Below are 22,290 nucleotides of genomic sequence, written 5' to 3' on the forward strand. Positions count from 1 at the left end.
CCTCTCACAATCATTTCCTGCATCCATCCATTAATCTGCCCACCAGCTTTCACCCGCAGTCATCTGGAGACTATAAAGTCCACAGAAGTGCTTGCACGTGTCCACACAAACACGTGTGTGCACTATGTTTTTTTATTTTTTACCTACAGCTTTTCACCACTAACAAAAGCCAAAGCCTGAGGGCACCCCAGCCTTCGTAAATGTTTTATTCATGTTAGCACTTGACGCTAGAATGTGGAGAGTGACACATATACAAAAACACACTTCTAGCTCTCAATTTGAAAAAATGGCAAAAACTAAATGTACCCGAACTTAAAGTGTGACTTTCTAACTTTTATTAGTTACATTTTTGTAATAATAAAAAATCAGGATCGGCCAAAATTGTTAGCCCAAAATTACACAGGAAATGTGAGTATATTTGTAAAACAAACAAGGAACAACAACTATAAAATGTGTGAGAGAGGTTTGTGGCGAATTAGTACATTAGTAAACAGATTTGCATTTCTTTCATTTCAAAACAAGTCTTTTAACAATTAAATTTTATTTGTATAGCGCTTTTAGCATTGTCTCAAAGCAGCTTTACACAGATAATGTGGTGATAAAAATGAAGATGTTCTTTATAAGTGTAAGTTTGTCCCTGATGAGCGAGCCGGTGGTGACTGTGGCAAGGAAAAACTCCCCGAGATGCATAAGGAAGAAACCTTGAGAGGATTTATCACAACCTTAATTTAACACACATGAACAAGTTTAACTGCAGGGAAGAACCAACTAGCTTAGCTCAGTTTCTGAGGAAATGGGTGTAGAGATATTTTTACATTTAATAATTTAACAATTAATAAATTAATAAATAAATGAATTGAAATATACAGTGGTACCTCAGAATACGAATTTAGTTCGTTTCAAAACACAATTCACACTCTGAAATATTCGTATACTGATACGAATTTCCCCATAAGGAACAATGTAAACATTATCTTTACCTGGTACTTTACCTTTGAGAAGAGTGAATGCTGGCATGATGGAGATGATGTTCAGAGGAGAAGGAGGGAGAATTATTGTTTGAAATAGACGAATCTCACTATGACATATTAGACACCGTATAGTGTATGCAATAATGATGATGATAAACACAGAGCTAAGTCAGTGCTCTCACTATGAATTGACGCTTACTGAGGGTTGAGAGTCGTTGTACGTGGTACGAAAGAACCATCGTCCCTACGAATTTACGCCTTTACTGCGTAAATTGGTATTCTTCGTATTCTGAATTATGTGTATTCGGGGGCATTCGTATTCAGAGGAACAACTGTATAATGAACTACACCAAAATAAAGGAAATAAGTTTCAGAAGAGAACCTAAATGATAAGTTGGCTAGAAAGCTACTAGAGCTAGGTCAAGGTTAAGTTTGTTTATTTGTCAAATACATATTACATATACGTGTATATATGTGAATAAATGTGTGGTATATTTCGACATATTTTGGCTGCTAATAGGTAACCCACTGGGAGAACTCAAAAGCAGACACCGATCACATGCAATTGTTCCTGCGTGCATGTCTGACACATATAAGCTATTTTAGTGTCGACTAACTAGCTAGCAAGATATTTTGGATGACAGGAAGCAATAGGATAGAGAAGTATTGCTGATCTTTTGTCATTTCTAGACACTTCTTTTTATCAATTAAGCAATTTATTACACTATGCACAGGGTACAGCACTGTTAAATTAACCAAAAACAGCTAGCTAATTAATGCAGCTAGTGTTTGTCTGATTTTTAAGAAAACTGTTGAGGATTTAACTATTTAATCATGTACACTAAGAGTTTGATGCTGTGCCTGTGTGCATCTATGACGGTGTTTTAGCAGAAACATTGCTGGTTAGCTTCATGGGATTGTAGTGGGACATTGGTGTAAAAGTGTAGAAATGGTCTATACTACAGTATATTTAGCAACATATAGCTCGCTAAGCTAACTAGATAGCTAGTTATCAACCAGAACAAATGTTATGGGAAGTCTTTGACAAGTTTCTGTGCTGTTAAAATCCAAGAAAAAAATAAATAAATAAATAAAACCCCAGAAACTTTAAGCTAGGCTTGTAAACACCTGTTACAGACATGCTAGTCTTTTAGCATGTAAATAGCGATTTTGGATTGCACCAGGGCATTAAGGAGGTGTTCAGATGTTCAGAGGTGATGTTTTTTAAACAGATATATAAATGTAACATTTAACCACACAGTGTGTGAGCAGGTTGTACAGTCGGGGACGGCATCATTAGTGAGTTGTAATTGCTTTATCTGGGCTGCATGGTTTTGCCCGTTGCTGACCAGGTAAACGCCGAGTCCAGCTTCGGCTTTGTTTTCAGCTGACTAACACATAAGCTACAAAATATTAACTATCCAGACATTTTAAATAGAGAGAAAGCAGATCATATTTGCGTCCTTTATCTCATCTGCTCCACGTTTACCCTCAAGCCTCAAGTTTTATCTGCATCCACTCGATGGCTCTCAAGACTAATCGTTTTCAAATAATTTGATATGCACGCACCAAAGTTATCTCGAGGTATAATTGTAGCATACTACATGGTCATGCGCAATTTCTAAATCGGGAGGCTGGGGGTAAAAAAATATGGTGGTCTGTCTGTCTTTATTTGGGTCTGTCTGCTTCTTTTTCAGTCCTGTTTTTTTCTGTCTGTCTGTTTACATGTCTGGTTTGAAGCTTACACCGTCTGTCAGGTTGCATGCTTAACATATGACAGGAAAGCTGAGATAACTAAATGAGTTCCTCTTTAACAAGCTGGGTTTCTTAGACTAGTTGATCAACGACCACACAAACACACACATACACACAAACACACACACAAACACACACACACACACACACAACCAGCATTTTCCAGAGAAACAGGGAAGTGCTCGCCTCAGTAGCTCTCTGCAAATCAATAGACAGGGGAGAGACTGACCATGGCAGTGCAATTATAAAGACTGAGAAATCTAAAAAGAGAAGGAGAGAGAGACAGAGAGAGAGATGGGGGGAGGTGAGCCATCCATAAATGAGATGTCAGTTTCTAAAGGCATCCATACTTAAACACATGCAAAAAAAAACATGCCCCCCCACCCCCCACCACCCAGTTCGAGCAGGCAAAAGAAACGCTTTTCTTATCCCATCTCTTTATATCTCCTTTCTTTCTTTCTTTTATTTATTTCTATAGCACTTTTCACAATAAACATTGTCTCAAAGTCTTTTACCGTCTATCACATTCTATTTCCTGTTTCAAGGTGTAAGCCACCGAGTGTCAAATGCCCCCGCACCAACACACGCACACACACGCGCACCCACCCACACACACAAATACATAGTGATCCCCTTGTGCAGTATGGTGACATCTGCATGCATAATGTGGAGAGTGTGACTTCTTAGTGTCTGTCAGAAAGTACCACATGCTACACTAGGACAGCTTGCTTCACGCCGAGTTCTAACGCATCTTTCGTTCTTTCCTCTTCTTCTATTTTATTCTCGAAGGGTACATTTGTACCAAAAATCCCCCCTTTGATCCACACAGTCTTCTATGGTTCTTCTTTCTATGGTTTAGAAAGAATTCAGTGATCTTTTTTGCTTAGTCATTGTTGTCTTATTTTTTTTTAATTTTTTTTTTCTTTTATTATTCACCTCCTGAATTCTGCATTTCAGACTGCATCATGCTTCCTTGTCATATGTAGCCTAGATATCGATGTTATTTAATTGCACTGCAAAACACCTTATGTCTGCTTCTGACTAAATAAGATAAGCCTCTGTAAATCTCTTGTTGACTTGAACGGTTTAAAAAAAAAACTGCGGCAAAATATTTTGTAAAATGAGCTATTCATTTATTATTTATTATATATTTTACATAAGAGAAAAATGTATTTTAATATATATATATATATATATATATATATATATATATATATATATATATATATATATATATATATATATGTGTGTGTGTGTGTGTGTGTTGAAATAATTTTTCTTTTTATATAATAATTTTTACATTTAAAAATATATATATATTATATATATATATATATATATATATATATATATATATATATATATATATATATATATATATATATTCTTTTGTGTGTGTGTGTTGCACATGGCATTCAACGTAAATGCCTTTATTTTTCTCGAATGCATCATTCACCAGACAAAGTAGCAAGTCAAAGTGCTTGCCAATAACTCAAAAGGTCAGGGGTTTGATTTATGCTCATCTTGAGTTCTCTCTGGTCAAGTTGTCCTGTGTAAATCCTCCCTAAACTGGCAGGCTTTCAGGATGTGTTTCATTTTATATACCAGAGCATTCAAGAGTGTAATTTGCAGATTAAAGCACCTCACTGGTATATATGCAATCAGTTATCACACGTCCACCCAGTCTAAAGTTCATTCTTGTAATAAACTTCACACGCACACAAACACACACTCACACGCCCACGTATCAACACCAAAACCCGATCACATCAATCAGCTTTTTAGGACGGTGATTAGAACCATTTAATCTCTTAAAAACCCCTCAGTGCATCCAGACTTTGATTCTTTCTTTTCTTTAACAATTGTATTCCTTTATTTTTACTTGGAGAGTTGTTACTGTGTAATATGTTTGAAAATAATGAAAACAATTTGTGAGGTTTTTTAATTCAACTCATGTATAATTTATGCATATATACCAGGTGCCAAATGATTCAATTGACCAAGACTATGGTGTGACTTAAAGCCTATACACACACACACACACACACACACAAACACGCACATGATTCTTACAATATCCAAAGGATTTTCCTGGTCAGATGATCTGAGTCTTGCCGATGGTCAGATGCCCTTGCTCAGTTCACACATTCACACATACACACATACACACACACACACACACACACACACACACACACACACACACTGAGTTCAAAGCAGTTATATCTACTCTAATTACATCAACGCTACAATGTTACTTGTCGAGACACTCACCAGGCATCCTCTGAATCCTGACGAGCCTCTGAAGGCTGGAGAGCAATGACAAGGAAAGAAAAGAACAAGTCTAGCAATGGATGAATGGAGAGGGGGCAGTGAAGGAGTGTAGGGCTGTTCTTATAGCCTCATTCTTTCCTGTGCTGCTCCCGGATGCTCTCTCTCTTTCTCTCTTTCTTTCTCTCTCGCTCTCTCTGTGTCACCTTCTCTCTCTTTCAGTCTTTCTGTCCCTGGCTTGGAGTGTTCCTGCCTTTTACAGGGAGGCGGGGCAGAAACTGAGCAACCTCTCCCTCTCTCTTTCTCTCTCATTCTTCCTCTCTACTGCCATCTCCTGGGCTGTGTGGACTTCTTTCTCTTTTCTTCCCTTTATCCTTATAAACATTTTCTCTCTCTCTCTCTCTCTCTCTCTCTCTCTCTCTCAGTGCATGCTAATGTTATCTGTGTTTACAGCAAACACAAAGTTTTCACATGCTTCCACACCCACACACAAGACCTCTCCCTTCTCCTTCTCTTCCTGTTGTGGGTTTCTCTCTCCATGTTTGGATGTCCGTTGCTTTCTGAGCTCTAGTACATCAGCGTATTTGTTGGTGTTTGTTGGGTTTCCGAACAAATCAGCTGCCACAGGCAGACGTTCACTCACTGGTACTGAGTTTCTGGCATGTAACGTTATGAAGGCTTTGATCAGAGGCTGAGATGGTTGCACAGGTATATCAAGGAATTTTCATTTTGCATGAGTGCCAGGATTTTGTGGTTATTTGAGTTAGAAAAATGTATATAATAGAAAGAAGTGCTCCTGTTTTCAGGCTTTAGAATAAGTACAGACCTGAAGGTTCCCCCCAGCACCCCTTACATTATTCTTGTGTCTACCTGATCATTAGACCTGACTGACCCGGTCTTATAACCCTGGGGAAAGCCCAGATCAGGTTCTTCTTTTAGGCTCAGGTTGCCAAGCAGCCCAATGGCATTTCGAGCCACAGCCCACAGGCAAACTGTGTGTTACATAAGCAATTCTATCATTCTATTGGAACCAGAACAGACACTGTACTCCATAAGTCAATGTTCACATTTAATTGCAACCACTTCTGTATACTTATGGCCAATATTTATTGGATATACCTCAATATACAGAACAATATTCTGATTAACAAAGCCTCTGATTAACATCTTAAAACATTCTGCTCTCCATAACACAATATCTAGCTACAACTGCTTTTTCTGAGATGGAATGGATGGATCTGTCCACCTGCTGATCTGAACATCCATCAACTCAAACACCCATCCATTTGTCCACTCAGTCATCCTTCTATTCGTCCAGATAATAATCTAGGAATCTAATATAAAAAATACAAAAATTCTGAATGTTCTCAATGAAAAACTACTATTGGTTGGAGAAGAGGAGAAATAGATACTGTAGATCAATTGAGTGTGTGTCTGTGTCGGGGGGTGTCTAAATCTTTAGGCCTAAACTGAAAAAAAAGAAAAAAGATAAAGGGATGGGAGCAAGAGATAGAGAGGAAACCGCAAAAAAAAAGGAAAAAGAATGAGAAAGTGAGGAAAATATGATAGAAGAAGTGATAGTGGGGAGAGCAGGAAGAAGGAAGGAAACAGCACATTATCTACAACTGACCTCCTTTGCTGTAATCTTTCTACATTTAAATGGTCTCTCTCTTCCTTACATACACCCCTCTACACACACACACACACACACACACACACACACACACACACATTGCTATTCATGCTGTGCCAAATCCTTGCCTTTCATCTCCACTGAATCCTGCAGCTGTTTGAGGCTGGCACTATGCTAATACACACCGAACATATAATCAATCAAAACATATTAACACTCACTGCAAACTTTAATTCAATACAAACAGTTCACCAAAACAGGACGAAACATTTTAGATTTTAGAAGTCACGTATCATATAAGAAGTGGGTCTACATGTCACAATCAATACGAAGTACTGCAAATGAACATAAAAACTCACTTTACTTAACATCATTTAACTTTTAAATAAGTAACAACATTGGAATTTAATTTAATAAAATGTTTTTAAAAACAAAACTTGCAACTATAAATTAGCTATTTAGTGATTTCACAAGCTTAGATGTAAGAGTAGTACATTAGTAGTTCTTTACTAACACTAGAGGTATATTATTAGTAAATTTGTAGTGTTAGTAAATAACTACTAATGTACTAATAATATACCTCTAGTGTTAGCAAAGAACTAACACTAGAGGTATATTATTAGTAAATTTGTAGTAAATATTTTTGTACTGTTAATAGTAGTATCTTAGATGTAAATTTGTAGTATATTAGTAGTAAATTTGTAGTATATTTGTAATAATTTTGTAGTATATTACTTGTAAATGTGTAGTGCCTTAGTAGTGAATTTGTAGCATATTAATAGTTGAATCATTATTACATTAATTACATGATATATTTTTTTTTTAATGAATTACATGATGTTAATTTTTTATAATTTTTTTTACATTACATTTGTAAATTAATTTTAATTAAAGACTACAAATTATGATTTTATGAATTTTTCATTCATAAAATCACATTTGTAGTGTTTTTACATTACATTTGTAAATTTAAATTAATAGTAACTTAGTAATACATAGTATTCAATTTGTATTTATTTTGTAGAGAATAATAAAAAATCTTAGTGAATTAGAGGTACAAGTAAATTTGTAGTACAGAAATAGTATCTAGGTTGTAGATTAGCAGTTATTTACTGAACAGTGCAAATTAGGCTCTAAATACAAACATTGGTAAAGATTCATAGCTGAAGTAGCTACTTTAAGAGTGTTGTAATATCATGCCTAATAAGGCATGCTATTACAATAAGGCCTCTGTTACATAAATTAAAATTAAAGTTCAACAAAGCCATATAAAAAGTTTGATTTAAAAAAAAGAACTGTTGTTCAGACGTTCCTTCCATCAGACAATAAATCTCTCTTTTTTCTTTTAGAAGTTTAAGCAATAAATCCATGCTGAGATTTGTTCCAACATTACAGTTTCCTTGACGACAACATTTGTGAAAGAAAGAGAAAAGGGAGAGAGAAAAGAGTGAGAGAATGAACAATATGTACAAAAAATCTGAATGTTAAAATGGTTTCACAGACCTTGGAATGTTTTTAATTGTTGAATGTCACAAAAATATTAGAGATCTTTTTTGTCATACGCAGGCCATGAAAGAGTATAATGTGAGGCGATATTTGCATAGTTTCTTTAAAAGATCTTTCTCTAAAAGCTGATAGAATGCTCTTATATGCATTATTTCCTAGTCTAAAGTCATTAATTACTAGTCTAAACTTCTGCCTAATAGTTAAACAATTATTACACTGGCATTGATGCATACTGTAATAACAGGAAAGCCTGAAATATAAGTCTTTTTATAATCATTTTTGCCACAAAACAGACCAAAAATAATTGTTATAAAGTGCTACAATGTCTGGCAGTATACTGTACAATGATAGAAATCTAAAAAACAATTATTTCCAAGCAACAATAATCATTATCATATTTAAAAATTGTTATAGACCTATGTTCACACACAGAATTTATGAACCTGTTCTAGCAGCACTTTTTAATAAGTACAAACATAAGAATTATTTATTTGTTTTTATTGGCACAAAGATTAATCAGGAAACTGTCGGATTTCTGTACAATGAGTATCGTGAATCTGTGTTTAGCTGTGTTGGAACAATTCAATGGGTAAGGAAGGGGTGTGTCTATACAATTATGTTAATAGATAACAATAAAATCATAACTTTTAAACCGATAGATTGGGTCTAAAAAAAAAACTTGTAAAAAAAAAAATACTAAGTTGCTGTTGATGTATTATATAAAAAAATTCTTTCATCCAGACTAGGATATATTTCAGGAAAATCCTGATGGCCTTCATTGTGGTTTTAGTCTTAAAAGTGCTCTTTTTACATAATATTTTATGTTCATTGCTGACAGAATTTTTATTCTATAGCATTAAAATTTTGTTTGAAAATTAGCATTTAAAAAAAGATGAAGGTGAAGACTTCTCACAATGCATTATGAACTATGGAGAGAGTAAAAGAGAGATCTTGAAGGTGCTTAAGGTGAGATCTAGAAAGGAAATCAGATCGATGTTAATTGCTGCATGTACGTAATGATGGGAAAAACAATTATTATGCTCTAAATTTAAGGACGAGTGTCAACAGGAGAACACACAGAGTTCAGGGTTAAACAAAAGCCCAGAGAAGTAACATATTAAAAATGTACTCAGTTTAATCATTTTAAATGTCAGCGCTTTATTGTAGTCACAGAGAATGCTTCAAGGAACATCCTTTATTTATTTATTAAATACAAAATGACAGTTTTCAATTAAATCATTTCCCGAGAACCTTTTCCTGATCTTCTGTAACCTTTAATACGAGGAGTCGGGTGTGTCAGCAAACATGTGCATTGTGATTACCGGTGCAAAATTTCCCTGATATATGAGCGCTTGGTGCAAATGGAGCTTTATAAGAAACCTTGCCAATTGCTATTAGACTGTCTGGCGACACAAAATGCAATTTCATTCATATGAGAGAGGGAGAGAAAGAGAAAGAGAGAGAATAGCGTAGATTCTTGTGCTCTGAATATCAATTAGATCAATGTACTGTACCAAAATATACAACTGCAAATCAACATACAGTCCAAATACATCAAAATAAACCACAAAATATAGCGAATCCAAATTTATTATATAATGAACTGTTCTAGAAACATACTCAATTTAGAGGTTCCCATCCCAAAGTGTAGCAGATCTAGCATTTTGGTGCTAGTTGTGCGAGTCAGTTTCCATGTCATAGCGCATCCCAAATTTATAGCTCATACAATACAGTAATTAATATTTTTTTAATATTCAAAAATATGTCCTACATTTTAATCTGTTCATAACAGTTGTTAGAAGCTAACAAGTTGCAGCTTTATTTCCTATTGCAAATACTTCTAAAAAAAAACAAAAACCCCGTTTTTTTGTCCCTGTGGAAATGATAACGTGTTGGTGATAAGAAAATAATCAAACAGGTTCTAGCGAATTGCAAAATTTCGTTAAACACACTCTAACTATTCCAGTGCTGTGGTATCGAACAAAATACAGTATCTACTGCATACCCTGTAGCGACAGTGTTTTGGCGAATGATTGCAAACACTAGTTATAGCTTTGTATAGTCAGTATCTTTCTGAATTGCTACTGATATTTGCTGTTTTCACACAATATGAATACTACGGTTTGCTATCCCAGAATCTAGTGAACATGATGAAAAAGAGATGTACGATAAAATACCAAGCAGCAAGCTGCGTAGAAACAAATCAGTCCACAAATGTACCCTTTTTCCCTGACTGAACTGTCTACACACAGAATCTGCTGCCTTTGTCCTAGCAAAGACTTGCTTAGCTGTAGCAAAGAATGTCCTTTTAAACAGCAGATAGTATTTTATATTATAAATAGATGTTTTAAATATACATTTCAGACGTTTTTGCTTATTGTGTATACACAAGGCTTTGAAATATTATCTTATTGTTCATTGACACTCTTTACTGCTAATACTAAGACTATTAGCATAACAAGATATGTCAAAAACCCGCGCAACCAAATACTTAATAAGATTAAATGACACATTTGAGATTTGGGATTTTGGGGCTTACATCATATTATAATCTTATTTAGAGAAATATTTTATATCCGAGTCTAATGGAAACACTGCTGTGAGATTTGGGCTAACAACAACAAAATTAGCAGGAGAGCTAATAGATAAAGCCAAACCAAACAATAGACCTGCTAACAGCTAAGAGCCAGACTAGAGAAAGAAACATTTGTTTCCTTTTTTTTTAAATGTCTTACTTTTTCATTCTTTCAAGGTGGCGCTGAAGGGTATAATTAGCAAAAGGCTTATTTTGGCAAAGACTATCCGAGTCTAGGTTACAGCTAAATTTAGTGACAGGAATATTGATGCTTAGTCTTGTCAGGCTTGGAACACTGCAGTGCGAGTTTAGAGAATGACGCAATAGAAGATTATAAAGCAGTTTGAAAACCATGGAGTAGCAGCTAATGTGCATATGTTGGATGTATAAAAATGATTCTGTGCACTTATTCAGCACAAACGCAGGATTAAAAAAAGCGTTGATCTTTAAATAAATAAATTCAGGACAGGTCGATGATTGTGAGACACTTGGTTGCCAGTTTTTGTAGTAATAATAATAATAATAATAATAATAATAATAATAATAATAAAATAATAATAATAAAAAAGTCAGTAAAAATCTCAAAGTGCTAAAATATCCTGTGGTCTTTGTTTCACATTTTACATATTCACACTAGAACTTTCCAGAAGCTGAATTTGTCCTTTCTTTGATTTTGGCAGCCTCTTTCACAATTTCTTCCACTTTACCTCATACCCTTTCTGCATTGCTTATCTCTAGTGTTTGTTTACTTTTTTTTTTTTTTTTTTACAAATTTGGCAGTCATAATTTTTTTCTGATTCCTGCCAAAGACGCGTATATTTCCATTTTATCTACGTCTGCTTGGTGTTCATGCATCAGGTTTTAGTGTGCTTATATTTTGTCTTTTACAAAATTTGGAAGAAGCTTGATTTTATTAGTGAATAAAATTTGAAGACTAGCCCCGTTTACAAGAATATACTTTTTTTATTTACGTTTACACACTATCACCTTCAAAATAGTCTTCTTGCACAGCAATACAGCGCTCCCAGTGTTCCTGCCACTTCTGAATACGTCCTGGTAGTCTTCTTTTCAAAACGTGTCAAGCGCCTTTTGCGATCCGCACTGGATCGCCGCAATGGTGTCAAAAAACGGCGACCTTTTAGCTGGATCTTCGGCGGCAAGAGCCAAATCAGAAGAGTAGGGTGAGAGCGGAAGTGAAGTTGAGCTCAATAAAGGTTTTCCTGATCTCTGGTCATCGTCCAGTGATGCTCTTCTTCTCTTGAAGCAATATGTTGTCATACTGCGATGACAGTATGTCGTTTCAAACGTCTCTGTGGCAGATTTGCCCAGTTTTATGCAGAATTTCACTTTTGCTCTTTGTTTTGCTGTCGGTGATTAATCCGCAGATGTGGTAACGCATGTAGCAGAATAGCACTGGTTAGCACTGTTAATCTCGAAACTATTTGATATCGCCGCGTAACATTTCATTTCAACATTTAATTCCTGTGAATTATTTTCCAGTCACTGCAGGTCTGGTAGTAACTAGAAGCATAGGTTTATAGATTTTGTCATTTCTTCAGGAACAACTCAGTGGACATACTGTAAATTGCATCAGCTATATCTAATAATCAACCGATTTATGGAAGTAATAAAGGGAGAGTCCAATGCAGGGAATTGCATGTTTTTACAAGGTTTCTTAGTCACGTGACTAAGAAATGTCATAAGTTGCCATGAAGACTTGGTCTTCAAGACACGGGAGTAAAAGAAGTTGTTAAGGGAATGTCTTTTTATAGCTGTTGTAAAGGGTAACACTTGTTTCAGAGAAGTTCCATAACATTAAATGTAATGGAATTGTGCCTGTTCGCCCGTTCAGTAGCAACCTATCTAATGAACACTTCAAGGACTTTATTGCACACGCTATAATTTGATTAGAGATACATTCATGTTTTCCTTAGGGCATTCAGTAAACCACGCAGTTGGAGACATTCTGATAGTAACATGCTGTTTTTTTTATTAAAACAGTAAAATCCCCTATAAAACAATGTATTCTGAGTCATTTTGTTGTTTTCCAGAAACTATAAACAATATTAACACGAACTTCCCTCTTTTTTCGTGTCACTCAGCACGACTGCCTCTGTCTGGCAGAGGATCATGGTTAATGCTGGCAGAAATGCCAAATGCAATCTTTTTTCCCTTTTTTTATCAGAGAATAAGGCAGAAAATATACGGTTAGGGTGAGGGTGAGGGTTGTACTGTAATAAATGTGTGTCTCTATTAAGCGCAGTCACCTTAATTAACTTGGAGAATATATTTACTGTATTTTGACTGGAGCTTACTGACTATAAAGCAATAAAACAAGGATACAATCTCCTGCTTAAATGTTGAGTAATGGTGCCTGAAGATTAAAAAAATCTGAGAAAAAACAATACAGCATCTGTGGTATCCACAGGCAGAAAGAAAACTTTGGCAGAGACACCAAAAATACTTTCTATTGAAATACATTACGCAGAAAGTTGTCCTCATTGACACGGATGTAGAGGGAAATTTGCGTCTATGAACACCAATCAATAGATTACATTTTATGACTATATCTGGAAATGCTGTGAGACCGGGCTGACAGTATACAGAATACTTTTTATTATCAGCATGAGTCAACACTCAGAGACTGTGTCTGAAATCACACCTACACCCTCATTCATAGTATAGTCCCCTTGACAGAGTGAATGAAAACAAATGAGTGAATTCAGACCCTGATGAACACTGCTGCTAACAAGCAGAATCACTGAAGGAAAGAGCATGAAGCAAAACTACGAATGGCATACAGCCAAAGCCTTAGACAAAATTAACTGAATTAAAACAAGGGATAATTAAACTCCAAAAACAGAAGTAACAGCTAAACTTATTAGAGATTAGCTTTGTTTCTGTCGAGAATCAGCACATGAACCTCAACAATGGTGACTATTAACAAACAAACTTTACTGGGTGCCGGAATAGTACAAAACTCCCAGCATGCATTGCAGAGAGAATATATTATGCAGCTGAACGTTCATAGTATGTTCTTTATTTACTTTTATTTTAGTGCTGTTTGGTTTGTTGGGACTTTTCAGTAGACTTTTATGTGATGTTCAGAGTTGATCTGGTTTTTGTTTTCCATTTTTGATTGTCACCGATGTTCAGACTTATACACTGAGTGTTGACTTCGGTGTGTGTTCAAGTTCTGCCATAGTTCAAAACTTTTCTTTGTGTGGTGCATGTAGGATTATTTCATAGTTACTGATGCAGTAAATATCTTTGCTAATTTCAGTCGCTCATGAATGTGTGCTGCTTTTATCTGCAAGAGATTTGACTTAAATTGATTCTATTTTGCATAATTTATTCAAAAGTGTTTCTTTGTGCACTTAAGTAAAATATGTTTTCATTACTAATACGTTCACATTAGTTGAATATTATAAATATTAGTTTATGAACAAATGGCAGGTGGCCTATTAAAGTGCAGTCAGTTTCTGCAAGGAAAATAAGTTAACTCAAGTTTTAGTGGTATTTATACAGAAAATGCTGTAAAGTAGATAACATTAAAGAACTATAAAATAAACTGTACACTACTGGCAACTGCAGTTGGCAGAATTTTACAATTCATTTACAGGACTTATATATATATATTTTCTTTCATAGTGTACAATGTATAATCATACGGAATAAAGAAAAAAAAAACCTGTGGATTTTATGCTTTCTCATGTTTGAAATGCTTTTGTTCAAAATGGAATCACAGTAAGAATGCAAATGATATATACCGTAATTTCCGGACTATTAAGCGCACCCAAATATAAGCCGCACCCACTGAATTTGACAAAGATTTTTATTTTGAACATAAATAAGCCGCACCTGTCTATAAGCTGCTCAGAACCGTGTTCTGAGCCGTGCAGCTCAGAACACAGGTGAAGTGTGTGTTTTTCATGCCCGGTTGTTTTCAGCGTGACGAATGATTCTCATTTCCTGTAGACAGTCCGAGTGAGCGGCAGGTCAAACGTCAGAGGAAAATCATCCATATTTATGATGTGGTGCAGCCCGATTCAGTGGGAGCGCATCTGATTTAATATGAAGTCATTGGTTTACCTGAACCCGTTCCGCAATTTCATTGGTCTAATGTTATGGGGTTCAGTTTTTTGGCTTGAAGTTTGTGAAACCGGGAAAAACCCGGTGAAATCCATAAATTAGCCGCTTCATTGTTTAAGCCGCGGGGTTCAAAGCGTGGGAAAAAAGTAGCGGCTTATAGTTCGGAAAATACGGTATTTATAATTATATAATTATAATGCTATAATTTGGGATTTTACAATAAGAAAACAATAACCGAGTGAATACGTTGAACGCCGAGTATTTATTTAATGTATAGAATGCCAAGGAATAATTCATTAAAATATATACCTTAGGCTATTTTCTATTTTCGCTATAGATGATTGGAGCTTTAATCAAAAGTATGAAAAAGCAATTTTCTGCCTATAAACTTGAGAAAGAAGGAAGAATAGAGAGATAGAGATAGGACAGAATGGAGTGTAAAGCTCTGTCGGTTTTCACAGCACGTCGGCAGCGACCTTGATAAGCGGGCTTGCTGTGAAACGCAGACACATGCGCTCACCGCATTATTCCTTACGTGCATACAGAAATTGTTAAGCACTTTCAGGAACATCGGTAACAGCTGCCATTAACAGAAAATTTCACTTTATTGAACTGAGTTCCACCTGCCAGATTCACATACATGTGCAATGTTGTACATTTAGTTATGAATGTGGATCGAATGCTGGGAAACAGAACAGACCATATTTTCTTTGCATTAATTTTTTTGTGCTGTCTATAACTTTTTTGGACATTCATTATAATGTTGGCTTCGTTGGTCTTATAAAGTTGAATTACTTAAATTTTTTATTTAATTTGACCACTATTTTTTGAAGCCTTTGTACCACCCTGTTCAACTCTCTAGCATTACTGGTGAGCAGGTATTGACTAATGTTCCCAATAGTTCAAGATGCAAGGCAAATCTCTTTTATTCCATTAAAGCAATTCGTAATAAGCATATATAATTTATATGGAACTTATTTACTAAAGGAATAGAACTCACAGATGCAACATTAACTGCGAAAAAAATGCTGATATGATGACATTTTTTTTATTTTTTTTGTATTTAATGTGCATTTTTGGAAGTTCAAGTTCGAGACCTTCATGTTTAAGCTACATTTAGTTTTTTTTTTTAAATCATTAGAGAAATGCCAAGGAATGTTTATAACTACTATAATATAAATGTACTGAGGACTTTAAAATGTGATGTGCTACACTTCGGTTTTGCAAGAATGAATGTTCTATGATGTGTTGCTGAGTTTCTATCAGAATTTAATATGGATTAAAAAGATGGATGAGAACACGGCAACTACTGATCTGTTCCTGATTTGTGAATCATTTTAATTAACTAAAATGGAGTGTGAGTGTAGGAGTGTGCAAGGAAGAGTGTACTAGGGTTATCCGGGATAATCACACATGGAGCATTAAAAAAAAGTGTTAAGAAAAAAAAGGCTCAAATGTGAAGATCTGACAATATTTCAGCAATTTTACTCAAGTGTTGGCTGAAGTGTTAGTAAGTGGAATGAAAAACGCAGTACCAATCCAATTTACAAAACAAAATCCCAACAGTTAACATTTAAGGATGGGCATTTTGAAGGATTTACTTCTTCTGAATGCCTCTTTGAAGTATACCTGTTGATTTTCTCACAGCCTGCTGTGTATGTTCACACTGAAAGAAGCAGAAGACACTGGTATTTTTCTTACTTGTCATTTTCTACAGGTCTAAATCCTGGTAGGATGTGTTTGAAACTGCTGTTCCTGTCCAGCTTGGGTTGACTCTTGGTCCTCTTTATGGATCCCTTTAACCTGCGACTCAGGAAACCCTAATGAGAAAAGAGAAAAGAGATTTCTTACATTCAATGATGATTAAGGCACCGGAGCTGTAAGTGTACTATATTATAATTTTTTGGTATCTTATAGTGTGCTGTTCTGTGTGTGTGTGTTGCCTACAATATCTGCGAAACATGAATAGTTAAAGACTAATTTTCCAGTTGTCCTAGAAACTCCTGAAGTGACCTGCTGACAACTACAATCAAATGTAACCAATGATTTCCATTAATTCATTCATTTATTCATTTGTTTATTCCTTTGTGCGTCCATTCATCCAGCCATTCATCCATCCATCCATCCAGCCATTCATCCGGCCATCCATCCATCCATCCATACATCCAACCATCCATCCATTCATCCAGCCATATATCCATCCATCCATCCATCCATCCATTCATCCTGCCATTCATCTATCCATCCATCCATCCATCCATCCATTCATCCAGCCATTCATCCATCCATCCATCCATCCAACCATCCATCCATCCATTCATCCAGCCATTCATCCATCCATCCATCCAACCATCCAACCAATCTATCCATCCATCCAACCATCCATCCATTCATCACTTTGTACTAGTCAGTGTTTTAGTGCCCTGAGTGAACGAATGAATTATTTCAATTATTAATGCATTGTTAGTGTCAGCCATGCTTTATTGTTGCTTGGTGGCAAATCCAGCCAATAATTGTTCATCCATGAATTTATCCAACTACTCACTTATATTTCACTTCAAACAGGTCAGTGTGTGTAAATAACCTATTCTCCTGTCATGGCATGGTTGACTACAGTAAAAACTATTCATTCATTCATTCATCCAACCATACATTCACTTACACACCGTTCAAACTGTTTCTGTGGTTTCCGAGTGGTAAATAGCCCATTCATACTCATAATATTCATTCATTCATTCATCCGTTCCTTCGATTACTTGCTCATCATTTTACAAAAGTCAGGTTGTCAGCATTATTATTTCTCCTATAAGGTAGCCTTATGTTTGATGGCCTACATTTAGTACATTTATTTCATTTATTCATTCACCCATTCATCAATCCATTTATACATACATTTTTCACTATAGACTGGATATACTGTCCTTGTCCCCCATAGCTGCTTGATGGACTACAGTCAGTATTCCTTAGTTGACTGATTGATTTTCTGATTAAATCATTGATCACTTTAGACTGGTCAGAATGTTGGTGTTGGCAATGATGTTTTCTCTTACAGATCTTTTTTTTAGAAGTAAGTGATGCTAAGATGGCACAAGGAATGAAAGTCCTCGCAAATGTCCTAGGAAAGTCAGCATTCTGTGTGAATGAGGTGCCTCAGTGCTGTTCTGCAGTTGTCAGCAGAAGTTTAGAAGTTCAAATCCTACTTGGGGAAGATGTTGTAACTTCAGCTGATTAATTATAAGCTTGAATAAAATATGACACTGTCCTTATTTGTTTCTCTGTTATTTGCAAAGAGTAGAAAAATACAGAACAAGACCACCAGGAAATAGTGATGAAGGATTTCTTGTGCTGGTTACACTGAGATTTGTAAATGCAATTCTGAGTTTATGGTCTATGATCGCACACAGAAAAAGGTAAAAAAAGTAGATGAAAGATGGAGGTGGAGATTTAATACAGGGCATAAAGAAACCTTTCTAGAAGGATTTAAGGCCATTTAATAGAATTACCACTTCTAATTGCATGCCATCATTTACTTCTTTTTTTATTATTATTCATATTTCGTGTGTGCGTGTGTGTGTGTCCTCAGCTACTAAAGAATCAACTTCTTCTAGTTACCATGGAGACACTGGGCCATGACCGAGAAATTTAAAAAAGAACGAGAGAAGAGACTGAAAAAGTGATAGAAAGACAAGGAGACGAGGGCAAAAGTATGTGTCCTAGTTTGAGACTGAAGTGCAACATGAGAAAAAACAGTGAGAAAAAAGAAAACGAAAAGGAAAGGTTATAGAAAAGCTTGTCCAGACATATAGTGCATATACACACACACACACACACACACACACACACACACACACACACACACACACACTAAGAAGTGTTGGCTACACTAAATAATGCTACTATTACCTTGTTAAGAGCAGCCCTTATAGAGCTACAAAACATACACTGAGACATACACTGCATGGACAAATGACAAAAGTATTAGGACACCTGGCACCTTCCCCAAAATCTCACCACAAAGTTAGAGGCACACGAGTGTATTGGATGTATCTGAAATGCAGTAGCTTTACATTTACATTTCACTTGAACTAGGAGACTTTAACATGGGTTTTACATGGGTTGGAGTAGAGGTCTAGAATGACCTGCTATAAAGTTCAGACCTCAACCCTGTTAAACACCTTTGGATAAATTGTAGTACTGACTGCACCCCAGGCTCACTTCACATCACCTACACCAGTACCTAACTTTATTAAAGCCCTTGTACTTAAAGTTGAAATTGAACTATACTCCAAAATCAAGTGGAACATCTTCCTAAAGAGTGGAGGTTATTATAAAAGCAAATGGAGATGAGACGTTCTAAAAGCACAAATGAACTCACGTGTCCACAAACTGTTGCCTATATTGTGTAGAACCTGCATAAGTTCTTTATGACACTTGTCAGAAGAACATATGTCAGTTCTCCATACCCCTCTGTCCTCTACATCTGCCTCTTTCAACCCAACTACCAAGACACAGCACATTTATAAAGGCTTATTCTAACAGGCATCAACTGTCACAAAGCAACCATAAGCCCTTCGTGATAAATGTCATTAACCTACATGAATGTTTATAAAGGCTTAACAGTTGTCAGACATGGAAACGTCATTTACTATCAGGTGTTTGTACTGACACATAGCAACACAATGGTCCCCTGGAACTCCTGGGGTTGCGTTTGAAGTTCCTTGAGTTCCAAAAATCAGCAAATATTAGACGCACCCACGCAGCCCCTCTGGTACCTTAGTGAATTCATCAGGACATTATGTCACTTTATAAATGTAATTGTGTACAGTATTTTACCAAATACATAGTTTAATATGTTATTCCTAACATTCCTGAACATTCCGTCCAGCTGCAGATTCCTGCGAATTTCAAGATAATCCGCAACTTGCTGTTAGTTACGCTCCAAATGGGAACCCGCAGATTTTCCGAGCCGCAAGTTATCGGGGGGTTGACTGTATATAAGCCTTTTTGGTCACCTGTCTTTAACTGTCATAAGTATTTATAAAGCATTTCTGCCAGAGATCAAATGTCAGTAAGACTGTGGTAACTCTTAAAGCCATTGTTTGTAGCGGTACATAGCACCTTGGATTTGGTTGCACTTTACCTAATGCCATAACATTTTGTGAAGACCCCAGTCCACATTTAGTGCCCATTTGCTGTTATAATAACCTCCACTCTTTTGGGAAGATGTTCCACTAGATTTTGTTGTGTAACTGTGGAGATTGTGTTCCAGAGCCAAAGACATTCAATATAATTGTGTGTCTCTGGCTTTGTGTTAACAGTTTGGGGAAGAACCAGCCTGTATAGTGTAGCTTTAGGAATACCTTTAAATGAAACCACTATAATACTTGTGTTTTTTTTTATTATTTGGCAGGAAGTGGATATGTGCACATCATGTACTGTAGATGGCAATGTAGCTTTATGAATCCTTTAAAAACACAGCCTAAATGCTAGTAGGTATTTTCCAGTTGTCATATTAGCTAGGTGTCATGATGTAATGTTGCTTTATAAGTTCCATTATATAAACTTGGTGTATGCAATCTGATATAAAGCGGTTATGTAGCTTGTTAAATACATTAATGTAGATTATTAAGATAACTGTTTCCCCTAGATTGAAATCTTTGGTTGTTTGAGTCCATCCTCATAATCTCATGTACTCCAATTACCGTGGAGTCTTTTTTTTTTTTTTTGCAAAGCGCTAAGCCAGGCCCACCCCTACCCACAACCCCGCTCTGATATAAATGTAATTGTAAACAACCATTTATTAGGCTGCTCTATTCACAATTACAGCATCTGCATATTTGATTACTCCAGCCAAATGAGCACACACGCATACTTTCCTCCTCACACACACCCCTAATCACAGACTAATCACACACGGTTTCAATGCACTAATTACATTGTGAAGGCGCAGTGCAGAGATGCAAATTAGGAGATGGAAGACTAACTTGAAAACAAAGAAAAAGAAAAAGTGCGACGTGGCGTGTATCTCGCTGCTGCATGAACTGTTTCTGAACTGTATCTTCAACATAAATAGCTTCCTCAGAGATAACTATGGGTTAGTTATACTGTTGTTTTATTAATAATAATGATCATTTCCTCATTGTGCAAGATATTTAAACATTTCCCAGAGAAAATATCTTCTTTCAGAATATTTTCAGGTATCAGGTAAGCTTTTAAAATTGAAGCCATAAAAAAAGCTACAGACATTGCACAGTGCTTCTGATAAATTAGCTAGCTAGCAAGGGCAACCTTGCTATTCAAATGTCATTAGCATGTGCAATCTTTACTTGCCTATGAAAAACCTAACCCTAGATGACTTCCACCCAAGTGCTATTAAATCAGAAAGATATTTGATTTGGTCTCTATCTATCTATCTATCTATCTATCTATCTATCTATCTATCTATCTATCTATCTATCTATCTATCTATCTATCTAGCTAGCTAGCTAGCTCTGTCTGTCTGTCTGTCTGACTGTCTGTCTGTCTGTCTGTCTATCTATCTATCTATCTATCTATCTATCTATCTATCTATCTATCTATCTATCTATCTATCTATCTATCTATCTATCTATCTATCTGTCTGTCTGTCTGTCTGTCTGTCTGTCTGTCTGTCTGTCTGTCTATCTATCTATCTATCTATCTATCTATCTATCTATCTATCTATCTGTCTGTCTGTCTATCTATCTATCTGTCTGTCTGTCTGTCTGTCTGTCTGTCTGTCTATATATTTGTCTTTCTCTCTGTCTGTCTGTCTGTCTGTCTGTCTGTCTGTCTGTCTATATATTTGTCTTTCTCTCTGTCTGTCTCTTTGTCTGTCTGCTTCCCATATGCCACTGTACCATATTACATGATTCCTGTACCTGACTGACATTTACTTATAAGTAGCACAATCACCTCACAATGCACTTGTTGTCTCTCTTTAAATGAAGCTGGTAGCTCAGTGGTTAAGGCATTCAAAAAAGAGTTACTGATCGGAAGGTATAGCCAATCTGCCACTCTTGGTGGCCCTTGAGCCTAGCCCTTAACCCTGTGTGCTTCATGGTTGACCCTGTGCTCTGACCCAGCTTCCCAACCTCGCTGGGATATAAAAAGAAATAATTTTACTTTTCTTTCATTTGTCTTCTATGCTGCATGTGTCACGCCTTCAGGTTATGTTTATCATGTTCTAATAAGTGCAATAAGTGATTGTTAATACAGTTAGCTTTGAAATGACTGGGGGATTGTGTTAGTGGTGATTTAAACTTAGTTTTCTACCCATTTGCTCATTTCCAGATCCCAACAACTAGCATGCTCTGGCCTATCACATGACATATATATATATATATATATATATTTGGATGCATGCCCAAAACTAGCATATACATCATCCAAGACACATTATGCCAATCAACAGCTGCTCATGCCACGTCAAAGTACAGCTGAATATGTTCTGAGGAAAAGTGCTGTCT

General features: G+C 36.0%; 1 protein-coding gene across 10 annotated transcripts in view; it reads right to left on the reverse strand.

Moving 5' to 3' along the window:
- The window catches only part of dab2ipb (DAB2 interacting protein b), a 160,770-nt gene that overhangs the window by 49,178 nt on the left and 89,302 nt on the right, over positions 1-22,290 (reverse strand). For 8 of the 10 annotated variants that reach the window (XM_046838901.1, XM_046838900.1, XM_046838904.1 and 5 more), the window contains one exon: positions 16,505-16,623. In XM_046838901.1, coding sequence (XP_046694857.1) covers positions 16,505-16,623 — 119 coding nt within the window. Of the gene's footprint in view, positions 1-4,799; positions 4,861-5,000; positions 5,660-16,504; positions 16,624-22,290 lie in introns of those variants that run through there. The other 2 variants (XM_046838906.1, XM_046838907.1) reach the window with 2 other exon arrangements.

Source organism: Silurus meridionalis, chromosome 25 (genome assembly GCF_014805685.1).
Source record: "Silurus meridionalis isolate SWU-2019-XX chromosome 25, ASM1480568v1, whole genome shotgun sequence".
NCBI classification, from domain to species: domain Eukaryota; kingdom Metazoa; phylum Chordata; class Actinopteri; order Siluriformes; family Siluridae; genus Silurus; species Silurus meridionalis.